This window comes from Battus philenor, unplaced genomic scaffold (assembly GCF_028537555.1).
Source record: "Battus philenor isolate CCGP_79_NKW_IND1 unplaced genomic scaffold, ilBatPhil1.0.hap1 SCAF_5, whole genome shotgun sequence".
NCBI lineage: Eukaryota > Metazoa > Arthropoda > Insecta > Lepidoptera > Papilionidae > Battus > Battus philenor.
Window position 1 is genome coordinate 10,412,462 of NW_027181715.1, and position 21,426 is coordinate 10,433,887.

Here is a 21,426-nt window from a genome sequence, read left to right on the forward strand (position 1 = left end):
TTTCACTTAATAATAATGTAAGAAATACAAATAATTTCATTTTATTATTTAATAGATCATATCATTTATATTCATATAAAATTAAAATAAAATGATAAATATTCAACGAAGACTTTTCTTTTAATGCGTTGTTGGTTATATAAATAAAAAAACTTGGAGCGCAAAGGGTTAATATAATTTAATATTTGACTTAATACAATATAAATTTAATCATATATAAGACCATGATTAGATAATACTGCACCAAAAATATATATTCAAATACAATTTGCCTTAATACCCTTGCGTTTACAGTAATAAAACCTAAAATCATATTGAGACAAGAGACGTTATATTCAAGAAATGATTTGACGAGTATTGTAATAATCGTGCGTTGTTAATTATGAAATAATAATTACAAGTCCTGTTACCAAGCAGTTTTGCGTGTAGTGTTGTATATGTTGTATATGGTGGAGTGCAACAAGCGAAACGGGCAATCTGATATCAGTATCCGCTACACCAGCATTAAGTTATAAAAATAATTATGCTACCTTATACGGGAGCAGTCATATATCACACAAGTATACAAGTATTAATTAAGAGAAATTCGATATGATGTATCTAACACATGCCACGTTATATCTAAGAAATAATAACAAGGCCCATTCATGCCATGCATGCAAGAGATGTACTCTTTGTAGCGCGTATTGTTAACAGTAAAGGTAAACTTGCCTAATTTATTAAAATTAATTTTCTGAAATAAAAGCCAGAGAACTTATATATCGTAGTCTTAAGTATAACATGTCAAGACTACATCCTAACACGTTTAAGTTAACAAATGAATAACCCAGCGAACAAGCAGCTAATACAGAGTAACTAAATCGTAATCCTATAATAAATGTCTAATTTAAGACTGAGAAGTTAATAAGTGATAATATTGAACTACTTATTTTATTTTTAAATAATTATACAACCATTAAGTATGACATAAATAAAATAACTCATTAAATATTACCTTTAAGTATTGTTGTATGTTTATTTTTTGAACCTTGCTATTATCTACATTAGTTTTAAATTTTGTGCGTAGATCCGTACAGAAAATTAAAATAATTGATCAGCGGTAGCCCAACGATAAAGGACAGATTTTCGTATGTGGCTCGCGGATTCGATTCCAAGCACACAATCTTATATAATTTAAATATCTTATTGATTCAGGCGTTACTTTGCGGAAGTCAATCCTAAGTAAGAAAAGGACTAATATATAGCTACTTCCGTTATGCAGCAGTGGTCGTGCAATGAAGTGCACCGCCCGCCAGCCCGCTGATAATATATTAGTCCTTTCTTACTTACATAATTTACACTTTGTTCAGTACATATATAGGATTGCCACTGGTCACAAGCAAGTTCCCAAAAGAAAGGCAAGCAATATTCTCTGTGTACTATATTATCATACTGCAATCGATAACCCGCCTGCCGAGGCTCCATAGATATTTTTAGGGAATGCCTGGACCTAGCAGTGGGCGTTTATGGGCTGAAACGACGACATAGATTCTCATCTTATCTAAGCTTCTTCAATGCCGTCTTACGCCGCATAATAATTCAAAATGTAAATAAGGAAATACAACCTTATTCACTCTAGGAGACAGGCTATGCCTAGTGTAGTGTTTTGATAATCAGTAAGCATTATTGTAATTCTAATGTTATTAATATAAAAAATATTAATATGATATAAACAAAATATGCAATTATAATATAAACATACTTGAAATAATCTGAAAGTGGACAGAAACGAAGTTTCATTCTGCGCTTTAATTTGGGAATGTGCATTATATTTTAAAATCAAAATTACTTTCAATTAAATTTGAATACAAACTGCAAGTACGGCTACTAATAATGATTATAAGTTATCTTTTTTATTAGAGTTACATCCTTTCCATATGGCAACACAAAAACGCTCGCCTCGCCTTTTTTGTACTCGTCGTCATCACGTCCTTTTGCGTTAGCGCATAATAGTTCCGATAATGAAACTCGAATGGGTTGGTCTGCCCTACGTTTGTCAGTCCAACATTATCACATCCCTATCCGGCTAAACTACATATAGATATAAAATGAATTCACGTTCAAATGCTGTGATGATATTAGACTGGTTTGTGATCACGACATCGCCTTCGGTTCAAATAGTTTTATTTCGATGAATTACGATATTGTGCCGTCACTATATGTAGGTTTGTACAAGTCAATTTGACCGCGTCTGAACTGTTAGTGTTGCAATAATTCAATTAGAAAAATTTAAGCACGCGGTAGGTAATCATTTGTTAATTTTACTAAACATGGAATACGTATCTTGTTCAGTTTTTATTCTAGACATAGATAAAAAAATAGGTAGTCTAACATTCGATTTTTTTCCATTTACTAGGTACGTGTTTACAAAAATGCACAAGTTACTTAGTTATAAACTATGTTACAGCCGTCAATGTTCAAAAGCGAATTACAATTAAATGATACATTTAAATGCAAAATTACAGGTGCAAAATAAAAGAACTAGCCGTCCCCGCCTGCTTCATTTTGAGAAATTCAAACACACCAAAAATTATTTTGACAAGGTTTACAGTTAAAGAAAGTAAAATTAGAAATTATGATTATTTACTCTCAGCAGACCTCTACTCGGCAAACGTAATATCCCGACAAACTTTTTAGTCTCCAAACCTTATAGTTATTGAGATATAACGATGAATTAGTACATTCGTGAAAATCACATACGTATGTTGAAGGCATATAATTTACACCGATATTTAATAATTATTTATTTATTTACACGTTAACGTGCTTTGTGTGTGTTTGTTGTGTGTAAAGCGTTGCTTATTTTACTCAGAATATACTTATTGATAATAGTTACAATAAAGCGAGGAGTTCATAAAAGGCGAGAAATTATTTCCAACTGCTTTTCTTTGGTGAGTACGCTATTGTGTTTGAAACAGCGCATCGTCATCATTTCACTATCGAACTACGCCGCCGTATTACAAAACGTGACCTCGCATGGTTTTAATGAGCGAAGTATGCTTTCGCGTTTGCTTTGCCCACGGCAGAGGTGGCAACTGTACTCGAGCGTTACTTAATATGCAAGAGCGATAAAATTAATTGAGGGTGGAGTAAAAAGCCCTTATCGCTCGTGCCATCGCCTTGCTAAAACTAAAATAGACTAATGGCAACATAAAAATAAGAAATAATCAACTGTTCTACTCTATTCGCCTCAATGACATTGCTAGATTACGTTCGTCATTTACAGCGTATTGTAAAGAACGCTTAGCCTTGCGTACCGCTATAAATAAATAACGCCCATAAAAGAAATCTTTTGAATTATCATGTCTAAGAAGTGAAAATAAATCAGGTACATAGCATAACCCTAGACGAGCCTTTATTTACTTGTTCAAGATTACGCATATAACAGCAACACCGTTTTTTAAAAGAAGGAACTAAATTATAGCACAAAAGGCGATTCGAATGCTAGTTAGCCAACGAGACGACCTCGTCAGATATATCTTTATACGGTGGGGCAAGGCAAGGTAATCAGCGAGCCATAAACTCTTGCTCTGAACGTAGTCCTTATGGCATATCAACTTATTCTTTACGCGAAACCGAGCAAGTGTTATTAAACACAACATTGTAACACTAAAATTCAAGGCAGTTACCGAACGGTGATTTTGTTTAATTGTTTTTTATATATCTTATCATTAAATACTTCATATGCGTAAATCCGTACGTACGGTAATTTTTCTCGTAAATAAAGTAATTTGAAATATGAAAAGTCATAAATACAAAGGGATTATATTAATCCATGTATACGTTAACTTTAAAAAATAAGTAAGCATTGTTAATATTAATTACGTTGGTTATAATGTTAATTTATCATCATGCGCAGGGCATTCTCTGCTAGTCATAGGCCTCTTTCTTAGATTTCCAATAGAATCGAATTGAAGCGGCCTGCATCCAGGGTATTTCGACAAGGTCGCCTCTCTCAATTTGTGGCTAGAGATTCTACGCAGTGCTTTTCAGTTCGTGGTCTTCAATCCTAAACCTTAGAGCCCTTACAGACGCATATCTGTTGTAGCATTACAACTACACTTTTCATGTTTTTTTTACTTATATATACTGTGTGCAGTGTCGGTATATTGTTGATGTATATGTTATATGTAGGTATATAGAAAAAAAAGCTATTTGCGTTAATATGTTAATTCTACAAGTGGCCTCATTAATCGTAACACATAAAAAGGGGGAAATAAATACTGCATTGTGTTCGGCGTTCGTCGAACACGTATATCTCACGCACTGATTTGCCATAAGTAGCGATTGCAGTTGCTGATATGAAAACTTTTCGCACACTTTTTAATTGACGGTGTATCCGTCAAACACAAAGGGTTGCCTTACGGTGACGAAACCTTGCCCGTATTACCCGGGACCGGTTAATGTATTTGGCAAACTTTAAACTAATGTAATTACCTAAACAATAAAACTATTACAAAAAATAGTCGCTATAACAACGCATGAGATCCCGCAGTTAAACATATAATATGTACATAGTAAAAAGATTTCCAAAACAATATTTCGTAAGATATTCAATTAGTTAAAGTGTGCTTGTTTTATTTAATAAAATAATTGTATCTAAAATCTTTTCCGTCATAAATTAACTCTTGCTAAATGTAAGAACTGAAATAGTTGGCAACAATATAACGTAATTTTTTCCATTATATTTGTACTACAAAAAATAAGGTTTTGGAGTGTTTATAATGATGTTTTTAGAATAAATATTACTTTTTGTGAAAAAAAATCGTAAAGAACTCGTCGAATTTCGCCTCTAGAATTATTTTTTAGCAAAAGAATAAAGTCATTAATTAATATAATACATGATATATACAGTAATCGTTAATTATCCGGGAGGTAGGTATTGAAAAATAAGCATTGTTAATAGTAGTGTATATTTTAATTAAATCGATGTATGATTTTCATACTTATATTAATTCGTTATAGAATTGTATGTTCATATACAAGGACCTAATGATTTAGTAAATGATAAAATCATATCTAAGTTACCATCGTTCGCAGTTTTACTTAGTAAGTGAATGGAAGCATAAATCCTTCGAGGCACATTCATTTATTTTATCATCGAAAGTACAAACCTAATGGCAATTGTACTTAGCATAATGCTGTTGATAATTCTTAGAAATTAATTTTAACTAGAATTTAAGGCTTAACATTTTAGATATCAAGCAAATTGTATACCAACAATTACTCGTTTGTTCCATTTGTTCGTGTATATTTTACAACATGTAACATCCGAAAGTATAACATGAATTAAAAACTCTCTCTCGATATAGAATCAAAAATTTCACCTTAATGTCATAACACAAATAACCACCGACTATTACGCATAATTACTGTGTGATTACAGTGAAAATTGTTAGGGCGACTGAACAAAGACAACTGGCCGAGGTCGCGGTCTCAGAAATTCGTCGTAATTGGTCCGCCAAGAGAAACCAGCTACTGGCATAATTGCTAATGCAAAAACAACCGTCGCCATCAACGTGACAGTACCACACGCCATCGAACTAGATCGTGGGAGTGAAACGGGAACCTTTGAATGGCACCATCAACTGCCGTGAAGACTAAGGTACTGTTTAGATACGATTAACGAAAGCGGTTAAGACGTTTCCACACACACACGTGCGCGTGGCTCCTTTCGAAATCGAGAGTTGTTTCTAAAAGTTTATGAGCTTGGGAACGTTTTCGTATACTTGCACATAGTTAAGGAACTGTTGTGTAATTTACTTTAATTATAATATATACAAAGAATTGCTACAACTACGACAGGCTGCAAGAACTACAAGGCTATTTTGTTTTACGCTATTGTTCAATTGCAGATCGTAAATAAGGGGTGCGATTTCCTGTTTACATAATACATATCACAAAACTGCGAAGGTATTTTGATTTCAGATCTATTTTAAGAAGATTGAAAGTAAATCTGTCGAATTTATTTCAGTGGGAATGAATCGACAACATAATTCAAATGTATTCGTACATAATCATTAAAAAAACGAGATTCATCCTAGTATATGATTCAAATTACGTTAAGCATAAAGCCCGTGAGATTTGCCGTTTTTGTGCAAAAGCTTCTAGTTTTCGTCTTCATAATTAAATAAATAATTTAAGGCACACAGGTATGTACTATAAAATTCCACAATCAATTTCGAATTTGACACTGAAGAGATTTAAAACCAATATTAAAAAAATATTATTGAATAAGTATATTATTCTAATGCGTGGAATTAAATGTTGATGCTCACCCAAGAAGCTAATTATTGTCAAGCACTCTTTATAAAATTATATTTTTAAAGAGCAATTGTGAGTTTGTCTCCGGCTTTTCTCAGCAGAACTGTTTACTGAACCGGTGGTAGCTTCCTACAGGGCCAACAAAGTCGACATTTTATGTTGATTGACGATTCAAAAGTGTAAATAGCCCATTCGAATAAAGAATATTTTGGTTTTTTTATTATGCTTATCACTCGCCATTAGACAAATATCTAATCTACCGTAATGGTAATCTGACTTTTTTAAATTAACAAAACCGGATATTTTGTACTGAATGAAAATAAAAAATGTGAAAAAAAAACTTCACTTGCTCTACCGGCGTATAAATACCGTATACCTGAATTCAAGGAAACACGCACAAGAACGTGTATCTGGCACACATGTACTGTATTAAACTTGTACAGTCCCCCAGACAACAGCTTATCGCTATCTCTCCCTTTCACATTCTATTAGTTCCACAGTCAGTTAACAAGTGCAATTGGGTGTATTAAACCTTTTGCTTATAACAAGACTAATTTTAGACTGTTTTTTTTTTAATTCTGTGAAGGTGTTATATTTCTTGGATCGAGTTTATCAGTAACAGTGCTAGAGAATAAATTAAAAAACAAAGTTCATATTCCTTCTGCACGTACACATATATTATTGAACTCAAAGGAAACTTGAAATTTTTAATTTTAGCCCATGCAATCATAGCCAGTCCGCGGTAACGCTTCACGCAAACTAAATAGTAAATTTAACGTTTTATTGCCATTCTCGGAATTGATACACGACGACACGACGGGAGGAAGTGACAAGTTAGCGCTAAAATGAACCAACATTTCCAGGCCCATTGAGCGTAAACACTGCGAAAATTTAACTACTGGGTAATGTTGTTATTAAGATAAATTGATTTTACAAAGCCGTGGATTCCTTATACTGGCATAAAAGTTTTTTTTACGACTTTTTTTACTTTAAATCAATAAACAATCTGGAATGTACGAAATAATCTCTTATGAAATGTGAAAGGATTTTTATTAGAAAATATATTTTTGTATAGTTCAATTAAAAAAACATCTTTTTCATCTATTTCCATTCCATAGATATAAATAAAGCTTTTCTAAAAATTGCTAAGCTTACTATTTTATGATGTATTTTATCTGTGCGTACGACCCAAGATTAAACCTCTGTTATAACGCTTTTTATGTTAAACGAATTGTGCAGTGGGTTGTCATGCATAATGGGCCGGAGCTGCGGCCTACGTAGCCGGAGCGAGGTATTCGCACTTAGGTCCTCACCCACATAGGATTAGCTGGAACCCGCTCTCAGGTGGGTTGCGACAACCGAACGACTCTTGTATTTTTGCAAAAAGACATGGTAAGTTTCGCAACTTGACAACTTGACTCGCGATTTGCAATCATGATGTTTCGTTCGTTCGTTTGAAAATTGTGTAAACGAGCCGTTTCGTGCGAATCTCTTGGGGACAAGTTATTAACAAACCTCCTAAGTTTGTCGCTTACGAAATACCCTAACGGTTGAACAAATGCTTCCAATCCAAACCTTTTCCATTCCAATACAGCTTTATTTATTTTCATTTATGATTTATCCTTTCGCGTCAAGTTCGTATTTGTAAAAATGTGTTTCGTTTTCCTAAGATCTATTTTTTATGCAGATTCACAGCTGCCCAAATGGCGTATGTACAATCCGCAATTTCGAGGGGGGGTAAAAGACGCCTAGCCTAAACCTCTTTTATAAGTAGCAAGTGCTCCATCGGGACCCACGGCTGGGACAACTACATTTTACTATGTTAACGGATTGGGAAGGCGCTCAATAGAGTGACTAGACTAGTCGTTTAGCATTCCGACTAAAGGGCGCCTAAGAGGATCAACTTCGAGTTACTCTGCTGCTATTGCCAGACTCATTATTATCACTTCGAAAAGCAATGTCGGAAGAAACTCCAACAACGCTTCTTTGTAATATAAGTGATAACATTGTAAATCTTAAAAATAATTTAATTATTTATTAAGGAATATTTTTATAACAGTTGATACTACTGTGTTTAACGTTATGTTCAGTCAAATACGATTTGATTTTTGATCTGATACCTAAAAAAAACAGTTTATAGTAACTTCTCAGTATTTCCATCATTTTTATGCTGGTGTAATTTTTAACGTAACCACAATAGTGGTCAGAAAATTATTCATTTTAACAATCATAAAAGAAGTATTAACAAAATTTTAATGTATCAAAATAGTTTATATGAAACTGAGCATTTGTTGTTTGTTTGTGTAAAAATGTCATCTTTGAGCAGAATCATAAAAAATTTTATTAATTAAGAGTTAATATTAGAAATTGTTACGACCTCGATGGTCACGTAATGCGTTACCGTTTCGACACTAACCGTGCAATAATTAATCGATAAATGAGAACCAGTTACGAAACATTATTTATACACACTACAATTACTATTTAGTGAATAGATACAATGCAATAATAAACCTTATCGCCATTATCTTATCGGCGATAGTTGATAAAGAAGGATTAGCCGTTCTGAATGGAAATATACACACGTAACGCTAGCAGACATCAGCGATAACGTTCGCGATAAAAGAATGCCTTTTTCATTAACGGAACACCGGGTTTCCATGAATGGGTGCGCTCAATGGAAACACTCGTCCGGCCCATTCACGGCGCGGGACGACCGCTCGTGCGTAAATACATCGCCGACAGATATTCGACGCAATGTCACCTTCCCTGCTAGGCTATGAGTCGAAAATCAAAGGTCCTACTTCACTTATTCATCTAAGTTATTTTCTTACAATAAAAAGATTATAAAATCAATAGTTACGCTATTATAATACTTATATTTGATTATCTACAGACATTACAGACACAATTCTGGCTTCGTATGTTCGGCGACTGCCAACAGGCAGTCTGTCGCGAAATGGACGATGATCGGGAGTCAAGTAACTATGTGTTAATGAACATTTCATTTGGCAATACGAATACAATGCGTATTTTTAAAATTGGTGATTGCTAATAGATGTAAATAAAACTTTAAAACTGTGAATGTATCGCACATTTGTGAGCAATAAGGTTTAAAGCCTTTACTTCTATAGCTAATGACCATGCATAAGGTGATTTCTTTGAAATATGTTCCATTAATTTATTTTTCTATTAGAATGCTAAAGACCTATAACTTCCAGTAGCACAATCTGCAGCAGCAAATAGTAAGCAATAATTCATTTTAATATTCAATTTTGATAACGCCTTTTCTTACTTTATTATCATTATGTTATTTATTATTTCTGAAACCATTGATTTTTGGATAGAGAGTACCATACGTTAATTAACAGAAAATGAACTTTACCCGTATTACTTACCTTTAACCAATCACTCTTTATACAGTATGTTTCAAGTATTTGTATCACGTTTTGAGAAAAAATTATTTATTTTCTTCCATATTTACTTCTTTTTTTGAACCCTACCACTAACCTTCTTTATTTCATCTCGGTACGTCTCAAAAGGTTGACGAGTAATGAATATCTTCAGCATTAAGTGCATCGCAAAACATTCGCTAATGCGTTGTTTTGCAGAGTTTTATACAGGGTGGCCCATAAGTCCTTTGAAAAGTAAAATTTGAATAAAACGAACAGGGCGCGCGTGAGCGGTGCAGGGGAAGGGGGGGAGTAACTTCGGTTTCTGGGAATTTAGTCGAGATGAAGCTTTTCACCGGAGCGGACCGTGCGTTTTGTGTGCGCGAGTTTTATAATAACGACAATTCGGCAACCGTTGCGCGGCGTAAATTTCGAAAACACAAAGTTTTACACAACTTTGACGACACTCCAACTCTTCAAACGATTAAGAACTGGGTTGCTAAGTTCGAGGAGACCGGTTCGACGTTAGATAAACCGCGGTTGGGTCGCCCAAGGACGTCACGTACGGAACAAAACATAGACACAGTGACACAGTCTATTCGCTAAAATCCGACACAGTCAACTCGTAAGCGCGCCAGAGCATTAAACGTATCCAGGACATCGTTACAACGGATTTTGAAGAAAGATTTACATATGCACCCTTACAAAATTCAGTTGGTTCAAGAATTAAAGGAAACTGACGGTATTCAAAGACAAAATTATGCGAATGAAATGTTGAATCGGTTTACTTCCTTCAATAACATAATGTTCTCTGACGAGGCTCATTTCCATCTTAACGGGCATGTTAGTAAACAAAATTGCCGCTATTGGAGCCCCATCAATCCAAAACTTAAGCATCAGAAGTCCTTACATAGTCCGAAAGTGACTGTTTGGGCCGCTATGTCAGCCCATGGTGTCCTAGGGCCTTACTTCTTTGAGGATGGCAGAGGGCGCGCAGTTACTGTTACGTCGGAGCGATATGTGGTTATGATCGAAGAGTTTTTCATACCAGAATTGCAAAACTTTTCAGGCTTTAATGCCAGGACGTGGTTTCAACAGGATGGGGCCACTTCTCACACCTCTAACACTGCTATGCCCGTTATCCGTCAACTTTTTCCTGGCAAAGTGATCTCTAAGAGAGGAGACATTTCCTGGCCTCCACGTAGTCCAGATCTGACCCCGATGGATTTTTTTTTGTGGGGCTACCTTAAGGCTAAAGTATACGACACAAACCCGCGGTCAATTAAGGCCCTAAAAGAAAACATCCGCAGAGAAATGACAAGCATTTCAGCAGTGACGTGCCGCGCAGTCATCGACAATTTTAGACGTCGTTTGCAAGAGTGCCGTGATCGCAACGGATTACATTTAGAAGACGTTATTTTCAAAAAAATAATTCCCGTTTTTTAAGCTTTTTTTGTAAATAAAAATTTAATTCATAATGTAATTAGTTTTATTTTAATATTTTTTTTTCATATCAAAGGACTTATGGGCCACCCTGTACTATTTATATATAAACGTCGACATACGAACTAGAATTATAGTGAAAGAAAACAAATAAAAAAATGTCTAATGTGTGAATACTTTACGGCTGCATGTGTTGTATCAACAGTACAAGTTAATATCCTATCTAATACTACTACACTATATATTTAAACTGACCCCTGAAGTCATTATTGTAATTCGTCAAGTTAAGGAACGCTGAACATTGTTTAATATATATATTTAATTTCAATACCTCGTTATTATTACAAAAAAAAAACGCTCTGTGTAATTAGTAAAAGAATGGCAACATAAAATGAACTATTTCCATCTATTATAATAACAAATCCATCGGTTCAAAACAAATCGACACTTCATCCTAGCCATAGGTAATAATTAAAATATGCTGTGAGTCACACGCGATTGTGAATTTTAACTAAAGTTTACATTTATACTGTACGAAGAAACGGTATTCATTTATGCGGCATGAAGAATGGGCGTCGTTTGAAACAAAAGAACAAATGCCAACTATTGAGTTGATTGATTATTACACAAATTGTAATACAATGAAAGTGAATTTCAAAAGTGGTCACCGTCAGCCCATAAAGAGCCCCCGGAGGAGATTACTCACAAAACATTATCATTAAACGGAAAAAAAATTGTGTGGGCTACTAAAACTTATTTCTCCATATAACAGAACGTCCGCATACATTTTATACCGGAAAGTAAAAATTTCTTTGACCAAACGTACTTTAATTATTTTAAAATAATATATACTAAATGATTCGTCATCACTATCTTATCAGCCGGTTGCCGCTTACTGCAAGGCATAGGCATTCCTCAAACATCATCACGATCAGTTTTGCGCTGCCCGTATCCAGCGACTTCCCTCGACTTTATATTACAGCTATAGATAATTGTTACTTTTATGCTATAATGGACAAAAAAAATAGTTTTAGTTAGTAGCTACTCTAATATTGTTTTGTCTCGACTGGCTGGTTTCCGCAACCAAGCGACAATTCTCACTTGGGCAAAAGATAGTAACGAGACATTTATACTCGTACTAATTCGTAATTTTTTTGCCTTAAACATCTAAACGATTGCTTAGTTTGATTTTATATTAACATATCTAACAATTACATCACGGGCGGGAGTTTAATCGTAAAGTTGTATTTTAAATGTCACTGTTACCGGACAACAGAAGTGTCGAGAAAATTGAAAACAGAGTAACCCTTAAAAATTATAATGAAGTATGAATTAAATATTGTGTAATTAAAGGATTAAGTCCATATATGTCGGTTAGCAAACAGGCCTAGGAATTGTTGTTTATTTATGTCAAGTTATATTTTTGTAACGTAATACATTTTAGTTTTATTTTACTAGATGGAAATAAAAATAGTTATTTGTAGAAGTAGTCAAGGGTGGGGAAATCAGTACATGCGTTAAAATATCTGTAGCCATGTATCCCGCGCTGACCGAGCCGGCGACCGGATAGTGTCAATGCCACGCTCCGTCTCTGCGGCTCGTTGACTTTACAAGACCGCAGCTCTACTACACCCGGTTAATATTGTAATGCGTATATCCTGCGCTACGAACCATTCTTAAATTTCTACTTCTTGTCTCTATAAACGACAAATGTTACGTCATACGAATATATACGTCAAAAAGAAATTATATTATGATTTGTTACATAGATTAATTGCAATTGGTAGTAATTAATAAAATAATTTATATATATATATATATATATATATATATATATATATATATTTATATTTATTTTATATTTATCCATGAAATACATAAGTAAAATTTTATTTCAATTTATTTTCTTGTTGCTTTTATAACTTTAAAATGTAAATGAACTGTTAACAAAAGTCTATTTTAAATATGATTGTATTATTTAACATTATCTTTTTACCATGTTTATGTCACAAAATAAATAAAAATAATAATTTGAAAGGCATGTCTTGACATGAAATTATGAAAAACTATCCAGTGTAGTAATATTTTCGTCTATCCAGAAGGGTAAATCGAGATTATACGAATTCGAAAATAAATTTAGAAAAATGGTGACAGTATAAAAAGAACATCAAAGGATGTGAATAATTCGTTCCCTTTTTTGAACATTTTTTTTTTAAATACACGATATACACTTTATCAAATAATTCCATTTTGGCTTGACGTTATGTCGAGACATCCTTTATACTCATATTAATAACCTTGCCAGCTGGGAAGGACAAGAAAATCTCTTTTTTTATTTATAACCTTTGATATGATATGTAAAAATATAATAAAATAATTGCTGTGCAAAACATATGCGTCCAGTGTGATTAAGATGGAACATAAAAATTTTAATATTCAATTAACAGAAGCCTGTTTGGATAGGTTGACTAAGTGGTAAGAACAAAGGTATGGTGTAGATAAGGCGCGTCGGCGGCGGAAGCTACCATATGTATAGCTCGCGTTTATCGGCTGCCTGGGCGACGCATCTACCACCTAATATGCATGCACAGGTACAACCGACCTGAACAGTACTTAAATGAATACCACAGATATCATCTAATTTTAATACAGATAACTAATTATATTTTACAGAGAATGAAAACATGATAAATGCTTAATAATTTAGATTTTACCAAACAATTTAGAATTATTTATTTCTGAAAGAATTAATTAATCATAGTTTAAATTGTTAAGTATTTTATGCCATTAAGATGATTTTAAATTAAAAAAAAAACATATTAAATATATGATGAACTAACTAGACCTTCACAGCTAATAAGATCATATATACAAAACTTACATTTATGACTAACTCATTTAAATTAAATATCTTTTGTAATCATATGTAAATTAAATGCCTAATAATTATACATACCTTTAAGCTTTTTGATTAAATCAGTAAACCTAAATAAAATGATGATGATAAAATGTAATATATTTTCCAATTAAAAGCTAATTAAAAAACAATTACATAAATTTCTGTGTAACTAAATTTTTATCATAACCATAAACATGTAGCAACTTACTTTAGGCATTATGTATAAAGTTATGTGATCCCTTTACCATAATAATTGATAAATGTTAAATCAACTTTAACTCACATACAAATTATTTAGTCAAAACTTGATAAAAAAATTATATTATTTATAATAACATGTACTAAAGTATTGTTCCTCTGCCAACCTTATTAAAGCAAGTATTATAATGGGGGTGTGGCTAAATATATAATAAGTTGTGATATGTAACAAATAACAATGTCTTACATTACATGTTCAATAATTCCTTTATCCATTACTACAAAATATAATAGTTATCTAAAATAGAGCAGCAATTACATGAGAATAGACAATAACATGCTGTTGATTAAACCCAACATCTAAATTAGGGTTTGGAGAGGGTCAATTATAACAGGGTTCATTGTATGTGATAGCGAGGTAGGCAGAGGAGAATGGGTCACAGGTCGTGCCCCGGAAGGCATACTGCATCCTTATCATAACAGACACACTTCTCCTTATCATAGATTTATGCACCCGCTCTGACACCCACACAAATCAATCATCTATGTAATACAAACACTTAAACTATATGTAAGTGGTATTCAATACAAATTGATGTATTGTATGTAAGCATGTGTAACTAAATGACTGGTAAAACCTGAGAGAACAAAGCAATTTTTTAAAGTGAATAATTGTAATTTACTATAAACTATGTGTAAATTCATAAACATTAAATTTAACTCTTTATGGTAGAAAAAAACTATTATTGTTTTGAATAATGTTAATTTTATTTAAATTAGTAGAATTTTTCGTCTATTTCACTTTAGCATCATTAGGGCTCTAATTTAATTATGAAAACCACTATACACATACCTATAGGTAATAATAATTTCATTAACCTTTAGAAATACCTAAAATAAGGTAAAGGAGGTTACTCATTTTTCTATATTGTTATAAGTTAAAAATAACTCATTTGAAAAGTATAATAGATATATAATAATACAAAGGCTTCAATTTGGCTTCAGGTTGAAAAGTAATAAAGTAAAGATTTTTACTTAAATTTCCTATGTAAGTTATATGAAATTTTTTAAGTTGTAGTAAAACTTGTTAAAAAACTGGCCACAATCTAAATAAAAATAAATTCACATCATATTATCATAAAAAAATTGTTTATTTGTGTTCTTAATAGTGTAGATAATAAAGATTTTGCTTTTATGCATAAAAAGTTATAGAAGTTAATAATTAACCATAGAACATACCAGTATATACTAACTTGGGAAGTAAAATTGCTCATATATAATAAGCATATTTACTTTATAATGGATCATAATATACAAATTACTGTAAACAAATAGTGGTTGTGTGAAGTTCTTAGTAAAACCTCTTTTACTTTTATTTAGTTCGTTAACTTGACAAAATTACGATATATCAATATTATAATTACACAATAGTATACATGCAACAAATATCTAATCTAATATGATCTAGACACGAGTTCATTGTATTCACGGCGATTCATTCATAAACTGTGCGCGAACTGTCAAAGCATCTCGCGACAAAAACAAAAGGATTTAGACATGTTCAATTAATGTCACAAGGACTTTTTTACCCGGACACTAAAAAATATCCTATTTATTGATTCAAGTGATAATACTATATTAATATAAGGAAGAATTTAAAATCTGAAATACTTATACACCACCTGTTCACCACTATGACAACAAAACTTATAAATCATAGCCAAATTCACGGATATATTAACTTATTACTCTGTAGAATCCATGTACCGTAATAGAACACAATAAAGGTGTAATAATCTTAAATATTACATACCAATCTTTATTTTTAATCTTTCTTCAACTCGCACTTTACGCGTTTCGTCCGCCATGTTAAATCCATAACTGTTTATCTCTTTCATCCGCTGTTATCTCTTTCGGAACGAGCCCCTCGGCCGGCTCGTCCCGGCGCTTCCGGAGTGTCGTAATGTTCTACTTGAGCCTGTTTTCAACAAGTTAGAGTTAACTGAATAGTTCAAATCCGGACACGTGAAAACGTACGATTGGATTTTGAAGTTCACTTGTATAACAATGTTTCCAAATGCAATTAAAATCTAATGAATTCATGCTTGCATTGCGCATGTGCTTGATCCATGCACTTTAATTCATCAATGAATGTACCTTGTGAACAGACATTACACAAATTTCACTTCACAGCTGTAAATTCTATTACAAAAAACACAAATTACTTTAATCATGTGCCTCAATTGGTACCTTGATTATCACAACACTTCGTCAATAAGATATTTTGTCTCACTGAATGAACAAAAAGTATGAATGGACAATTACGTCACGTCACGACATTGCGCCTGCGCGGCCGCAAATTCGCGTACAGACAACCGCATACACCGCACTGAGCCTATCCCATTCCCATCTATTCATAAAGTGTCACAATGAAGTCATGATTCACAGATATTACCAATAGAGGGCATTAAAACAAAATTATTGTTAATTACATATATGACATGTATTCATTCACGGCAGGTATTTAATAACAATTAATACGCGATCAATTCTCAAAAATAGATTTAAAAAAATTTTCGTAAGCAATAAGTAAATTATAAGAGAATATTAAAACATAATATATTAATATATAAAGATTTTAACTGGTTATAAAATGCTTTAATTTCGCTAATTACAATTTTTGAATTATTTCTATAACGATCAATTACGGAAAAAATACAAAGCTTCCAAGAGTATTAAAGAACACTTCGCAAAATCGAACGTAACTCGATAATGAATTATATATAGATAAATTTAACTCTAATATATTATATAACTTATTCGAAATTATTAATTAAAAAAAGATGTTAAGACATTTTGAGAGATGTCAGTGTTACTGGCTTCGTGTTGACGTTTGTCCTACATCATTAACTGTCATTATACATTTATGAGTCGTAATTTGTTATGTTAAGGAACATCTTACTTTCCTAGATATATAGGATGCTTTAATGACAGTATACGTATATACTTTTCTGATGTATGTTCTGTAGGTATTGCGAACCTGTGTACTTTCTGCGCGACTGCAAATGGACTGTTTCGTTAACTCAATCATTAATATGAACGACAATTATGAACACCCGAATAATAAAGTTTTTTATATTGTTGAAAATATCCCAGGACCAGCTGAAGACAACGAAGAATCTTTAGAACTATTAAACCAATTTAATTCTCAGGTTACTTATAAATGTGAATGTAAAAGCGGTTGTTCAAACGAAAATTGCTGTTGTGTTTACAACTCGAGAGGAAGGAATTACACATTTACCAACTGTAATGATTTAAAGAGTTATACACTTTATAATGATAACAAATCTATATTCGAGTGTAACAGTTTATGTTCATGTGTAAATAACTGTGGCAATAGATTAGTTCAAAAAGGACCAAGAGAAAGTTTAGTAGTTAGGACTTGTGAAATTAAAGAAAAAAAGTTAGGACTTTTCACAAAAGAGTTTATTGCTAAAGGTTCTTTCATATGTGAATATGCAGGAGAGTTAATTACAAAATCACAAGTCTCTAAGAGACATGAAATAAATACAGTCAACAAAAATATGAATTTTATATTTTGTTTAAATGAACATACAAATGGGAGAGTAATACAAACCTTTGTTGATCCATCACTGTTTGGTAACATTGGCCGTTATATCAATCATTCTTGTAATGCAAATTCTCACATAATACTAGTAAGAATTAATTCTCCACTACCAAAACTTGCCATTTTTAGTCTTTGTGATATATCACCAGGTCAAGAAATAACAATTGACTATGGTTCAAAGAATTTCAAGTCTAAGGAGATTGTTAAGGATTTACAATATGACCAAAAGAAATGTTTATGCAACAGTAAAAATTGTAGAGGATATTTACCTTTTGATTTATATTGACATCATAATACTAAAAAAAGTCTATTAGGATTCAAAATGAAATGGGGATTGTTAGCATTACATGTAGTTATTTTAATAAATGTTAAATGTCACTTTGTCCTGGCATTGTTGAATTATATAGTATTACCACTGCTCCAAAGAGTAAAGGGAATGTTATGATCCATTTTTCAATATGGTCTGAGTCTCCGTGGTATGGATTATGGTGCATATCACCTGTAAGTTAAAATCTATTGTTTTCTCTATGTTTTACAATAATTATAAATAATAAATATACATTTAACATGTTTAATTTAAAAATGTTAACCTTGTTTCAAAGGCTTTAAAATTCTATTGACACTAGTATAATTTTTTTAATATGGTATTGTATGACTTTATTACAAGAATTTGTACAAAATTCCTTCTGTAGAGTTATTTAATAATTGAAACTGGTTTTATATTTTGTTATCTGGTAAGTTTAAGCTATGATTTCTCATGTAAAAAGGTAACCGATGCATCAGTATGAGAAATGAGATTTTTTTAATCATTGTACTATTAGTAAATGATCATACATAGTCTTTATTGTAAAAAATTACGAAAAATAAAACCCAGATGTATTATTTCTATTGTACAGTTCTCTTATAAAGAAATATTGTCATAAAAGAAATTATTTTTTTATTACATCCAATTTTTAGGAAGAAAAATAAGATAAAGAGAAACATTGGCTTACTTGTGGATTACACACTCATAAATACATATTAACTTTCTTTGTAGTTTTTATTTTAAATATAACATTGAAAAATACTACAGATTTTCCAGGACCCAATAAATAAGTACAGTTTTTGTGAAACATTACTTTTACTATTTTATATTATAATATGTTACATATCACTGTCTGCTCAATATGTTGTTCCCAAAGAACAATTTTCTTTATCACTAAAACAATAGTGGTAAACTATTTACATTCTATACATTTTTGGCATCAACATTAGTGAATCTGTAACTGAAAAAAAAAACAATATTAATACATCTGAAATTAAAAATTGCTTCAAATATTATTTATTTATAGTAGTATTAAAGTGTTTCAAATCATGAGCATACATGGCATGGCCTGTCTATAATAAACATAGTTTTTCAAAATAAATTCCTGCAGTATTCTGCAACTGGTGTCATCATGTTTAACCCATTAATTAACCTAACGCAACCCATGCCCGGAACACTAATACTTAAGCCTAGCTATAGCTAAACAAATAACTAAGTCAAAGATTATATTTTGAGTGCCAGTGATAGCATTTATTAAAACAGACCTGTTAACAAAAAAAATATCTCTAACATATTTCAATGCCAAGTCACAGTTAGGCTTTACACACAAAATTCCAGGCATGATGTTTTATTTATAAAGCCAGTCCACAAAGTGCTCTTATTACTAATACTGTAATGGATCTGATTAATATTATGTTACTTACAATTTTCTCCCAAAACATTGCTTAAAATTAAACCATGAAAAGAAGCAATAGGGGATTCCATAGAGCTGTCTTTAATATCTTTTATATTGGTTTCAAAAGTCCAACCTAAATGTTGTCCGCAGTGAGGGCATGTACATATACGCCATGTATATCCTGGAAACCAAGAATCTGCACCTTGATTCTACAAAAAGATTTTGTTTTTGAAATTTTCAGTACACATTAATATTATCTTTATAAACTTCTAATAGAAACGAGGAAATTATTGACAAGTCAATTTTATATCATAAGTGAGGAAAAGGAAGGTATGATAAATACATAATCATAGCTTGTACAGAATATCTATAAAGATGCCCATTAAGAATTATAAGGTATTTTGTAACATAATAAATGAAATAAATAAAATAGAAAAAATACACATAAAATCATACTCAACACCCCTTACTGCCTTGCATATATTCATTTCATTAATATAGCAATTACATTTTCTATTATACTCTAATACCAAAATATAATGTAACTTCTATTTGGAGGTAGCTCTATATTTGTTGCAATGGACACAGACATTCAAATAAGCATTATTTTGTAAAAGCATTCATGTTAACACTAATAACAATATTTGAAATATGATTTGCGCTCGTTAAGACAACATAATGAATTTATAATAATTGGCTTCTACTGTATATTATCTTCCAACATGTATCAAAAATTAGTTCATAAAGTAGGAAAAAGAATCACTTGTCTTTTGTAAATAAATTTTATATTTATATACATAAAATTTTTAATTTTTGTCAAGTCTGAAAATAGTTATCTGGATGAATTAAATAACTTACAGGTCCTATATTTTGACATCTTGCTTTTTCTGTTGTAATAATGTTAAAATGAACCCCAAAAGGATTAACTAATGTTTGCACTGTTATATTGTTTTGTCCAAACAAGTTTTGTTTCTCCACTTTTCGTGCACCTGGGCTGATTTTTTTAATTATATAATGAGAATCGGCCACATCACCTCCACATTTTCGACAAAGGAGTAATTCTAGAAGATAACTTGTGCATTATATATAAATTTTATATGTCCAAAAATCTTGATAATTAAACTTTGTAATCTATAGAAACAAAAACGATAAAATATAAAGAATAGGTCCACTTAGCTAAGGTTGTAAGTATACGTAGGAAGTACCTTGGCCATGCTTGTCAAAATGATGATAGAAATCAATTGCAGAATGGGAAACTTGCACGGCGTTAATTAATAAAATTATAAACAAAATCGGCAACATTTTGTAATATTCACAAATAAATCTTTACGGGCTATTAGAATTAATGCATATCATAATATGGATAAACTGCTCATGGTTTACTCATGGCTTTTTCGAGTAACAACTGAATCAATCATAATATTTATGTTTGGATTAACTGAATACAAAATAAAGATATACATTAATATGAATGTCAAATTAGACATTAACTTTTTTTACTACCGAGGCCATTGCAACCGAGACATTATTTTTGCCAAAGCTTCCTACATCAAACCTTAAACAAGAGTGCAAAAGTAAATGCCAATTACATTGCGATTTATAATAGTTACAAAAAACATTTACGTAAACAAGATTTGGACATTAAAACAAAATTTATTTAGCAAGGTTTTTAATTCAGTATGTATTATAATGCATAAACACCTAGATACATATTTCACTCCAACTATTTCTTTTAATAAACACTTAATTTCTTAACAGTAGATAGCTAAATAAGGAATATTTTACTTGATATGACATATTTATAACACATTATAACATTTTTTTATACGTTGAGTTTATATGAATTTTCGAACGTAAATGATG

General features: G+C 31.8%; 3 protein-coding genes across 3 annotated transcripts in view; 1 reads left to right on the forward strand and 2 right to left on the reverse strand.

The window, feature by feature from the left end:
* The window catches only part of RasGAP1 (Ras GTPase activating protein 1), a 36,848-nt gene extending 20,238 nt beyond the window's left edge, over nucleotides 1-16,610 (reverse strand). The window contains exon 1 of the mRNA XM_068772446.1: nucleotides 16,049-16,610. Coding sequence (XP_068628547.1) covers nucleotides 16,049-16,133 — 85 coding nt within the window. The 5' untranslated portion in view covers nucleotides 16,134-16,610. The remainder of the gene's footprint in view (nucleotides 1-16,048) is intronic.
* Nucleotides 16,611-17,174: 564 nt separating this feature from the next.
* On the forward strand, nucleotides 17,175-18,292 carry LOC137929564 (histone-lysine N-methyltransferase SETMAR). Its single transcript, XM_068772576.1, has one exon. The coding sequence runs from the start codon at nucleotides 17,301-17,303 to the stop codon at nucleotides 18,147-18,149; it is 849 nt and encodes a 282-aa protein (XP_068628677.1). The 5' UTR covers nucleotides 17,175-17,300; the 3' UTR covers nucleotides 18,150-18,292.
* On the reverse strand, nucleotides 18,193-21,031 carry LOC137929565 (uncharacterized). Its single transcript, XM_068772577.1, has 5 exons — nucleotides 20,769-21,031; nucleotides 20,422-20,624; nucleotides 19,592-19,772; nucleotides 18,856-19,128; nucleotides 18,193-18,362 (listed from the first exon to the last, which is right to left on the reverse strand). The coding sequence occupies exons 1-4, from the start codon at nucleotides 20,863-20,865 to the stop codon at nucleotides 19,085-19,087; spliced, it is 525 nt and encodes a 174-aa protein (XP_068628678.1). The 5' UTR covers nucleotides 20,866-21,031; the 3' UTR covers nucleotides 18,193-18,362; nucleotides 18,856-19,084.
* Between the last annotated feature and the right edge of the window lie 395 nt (nucleotides 21,032-21,426).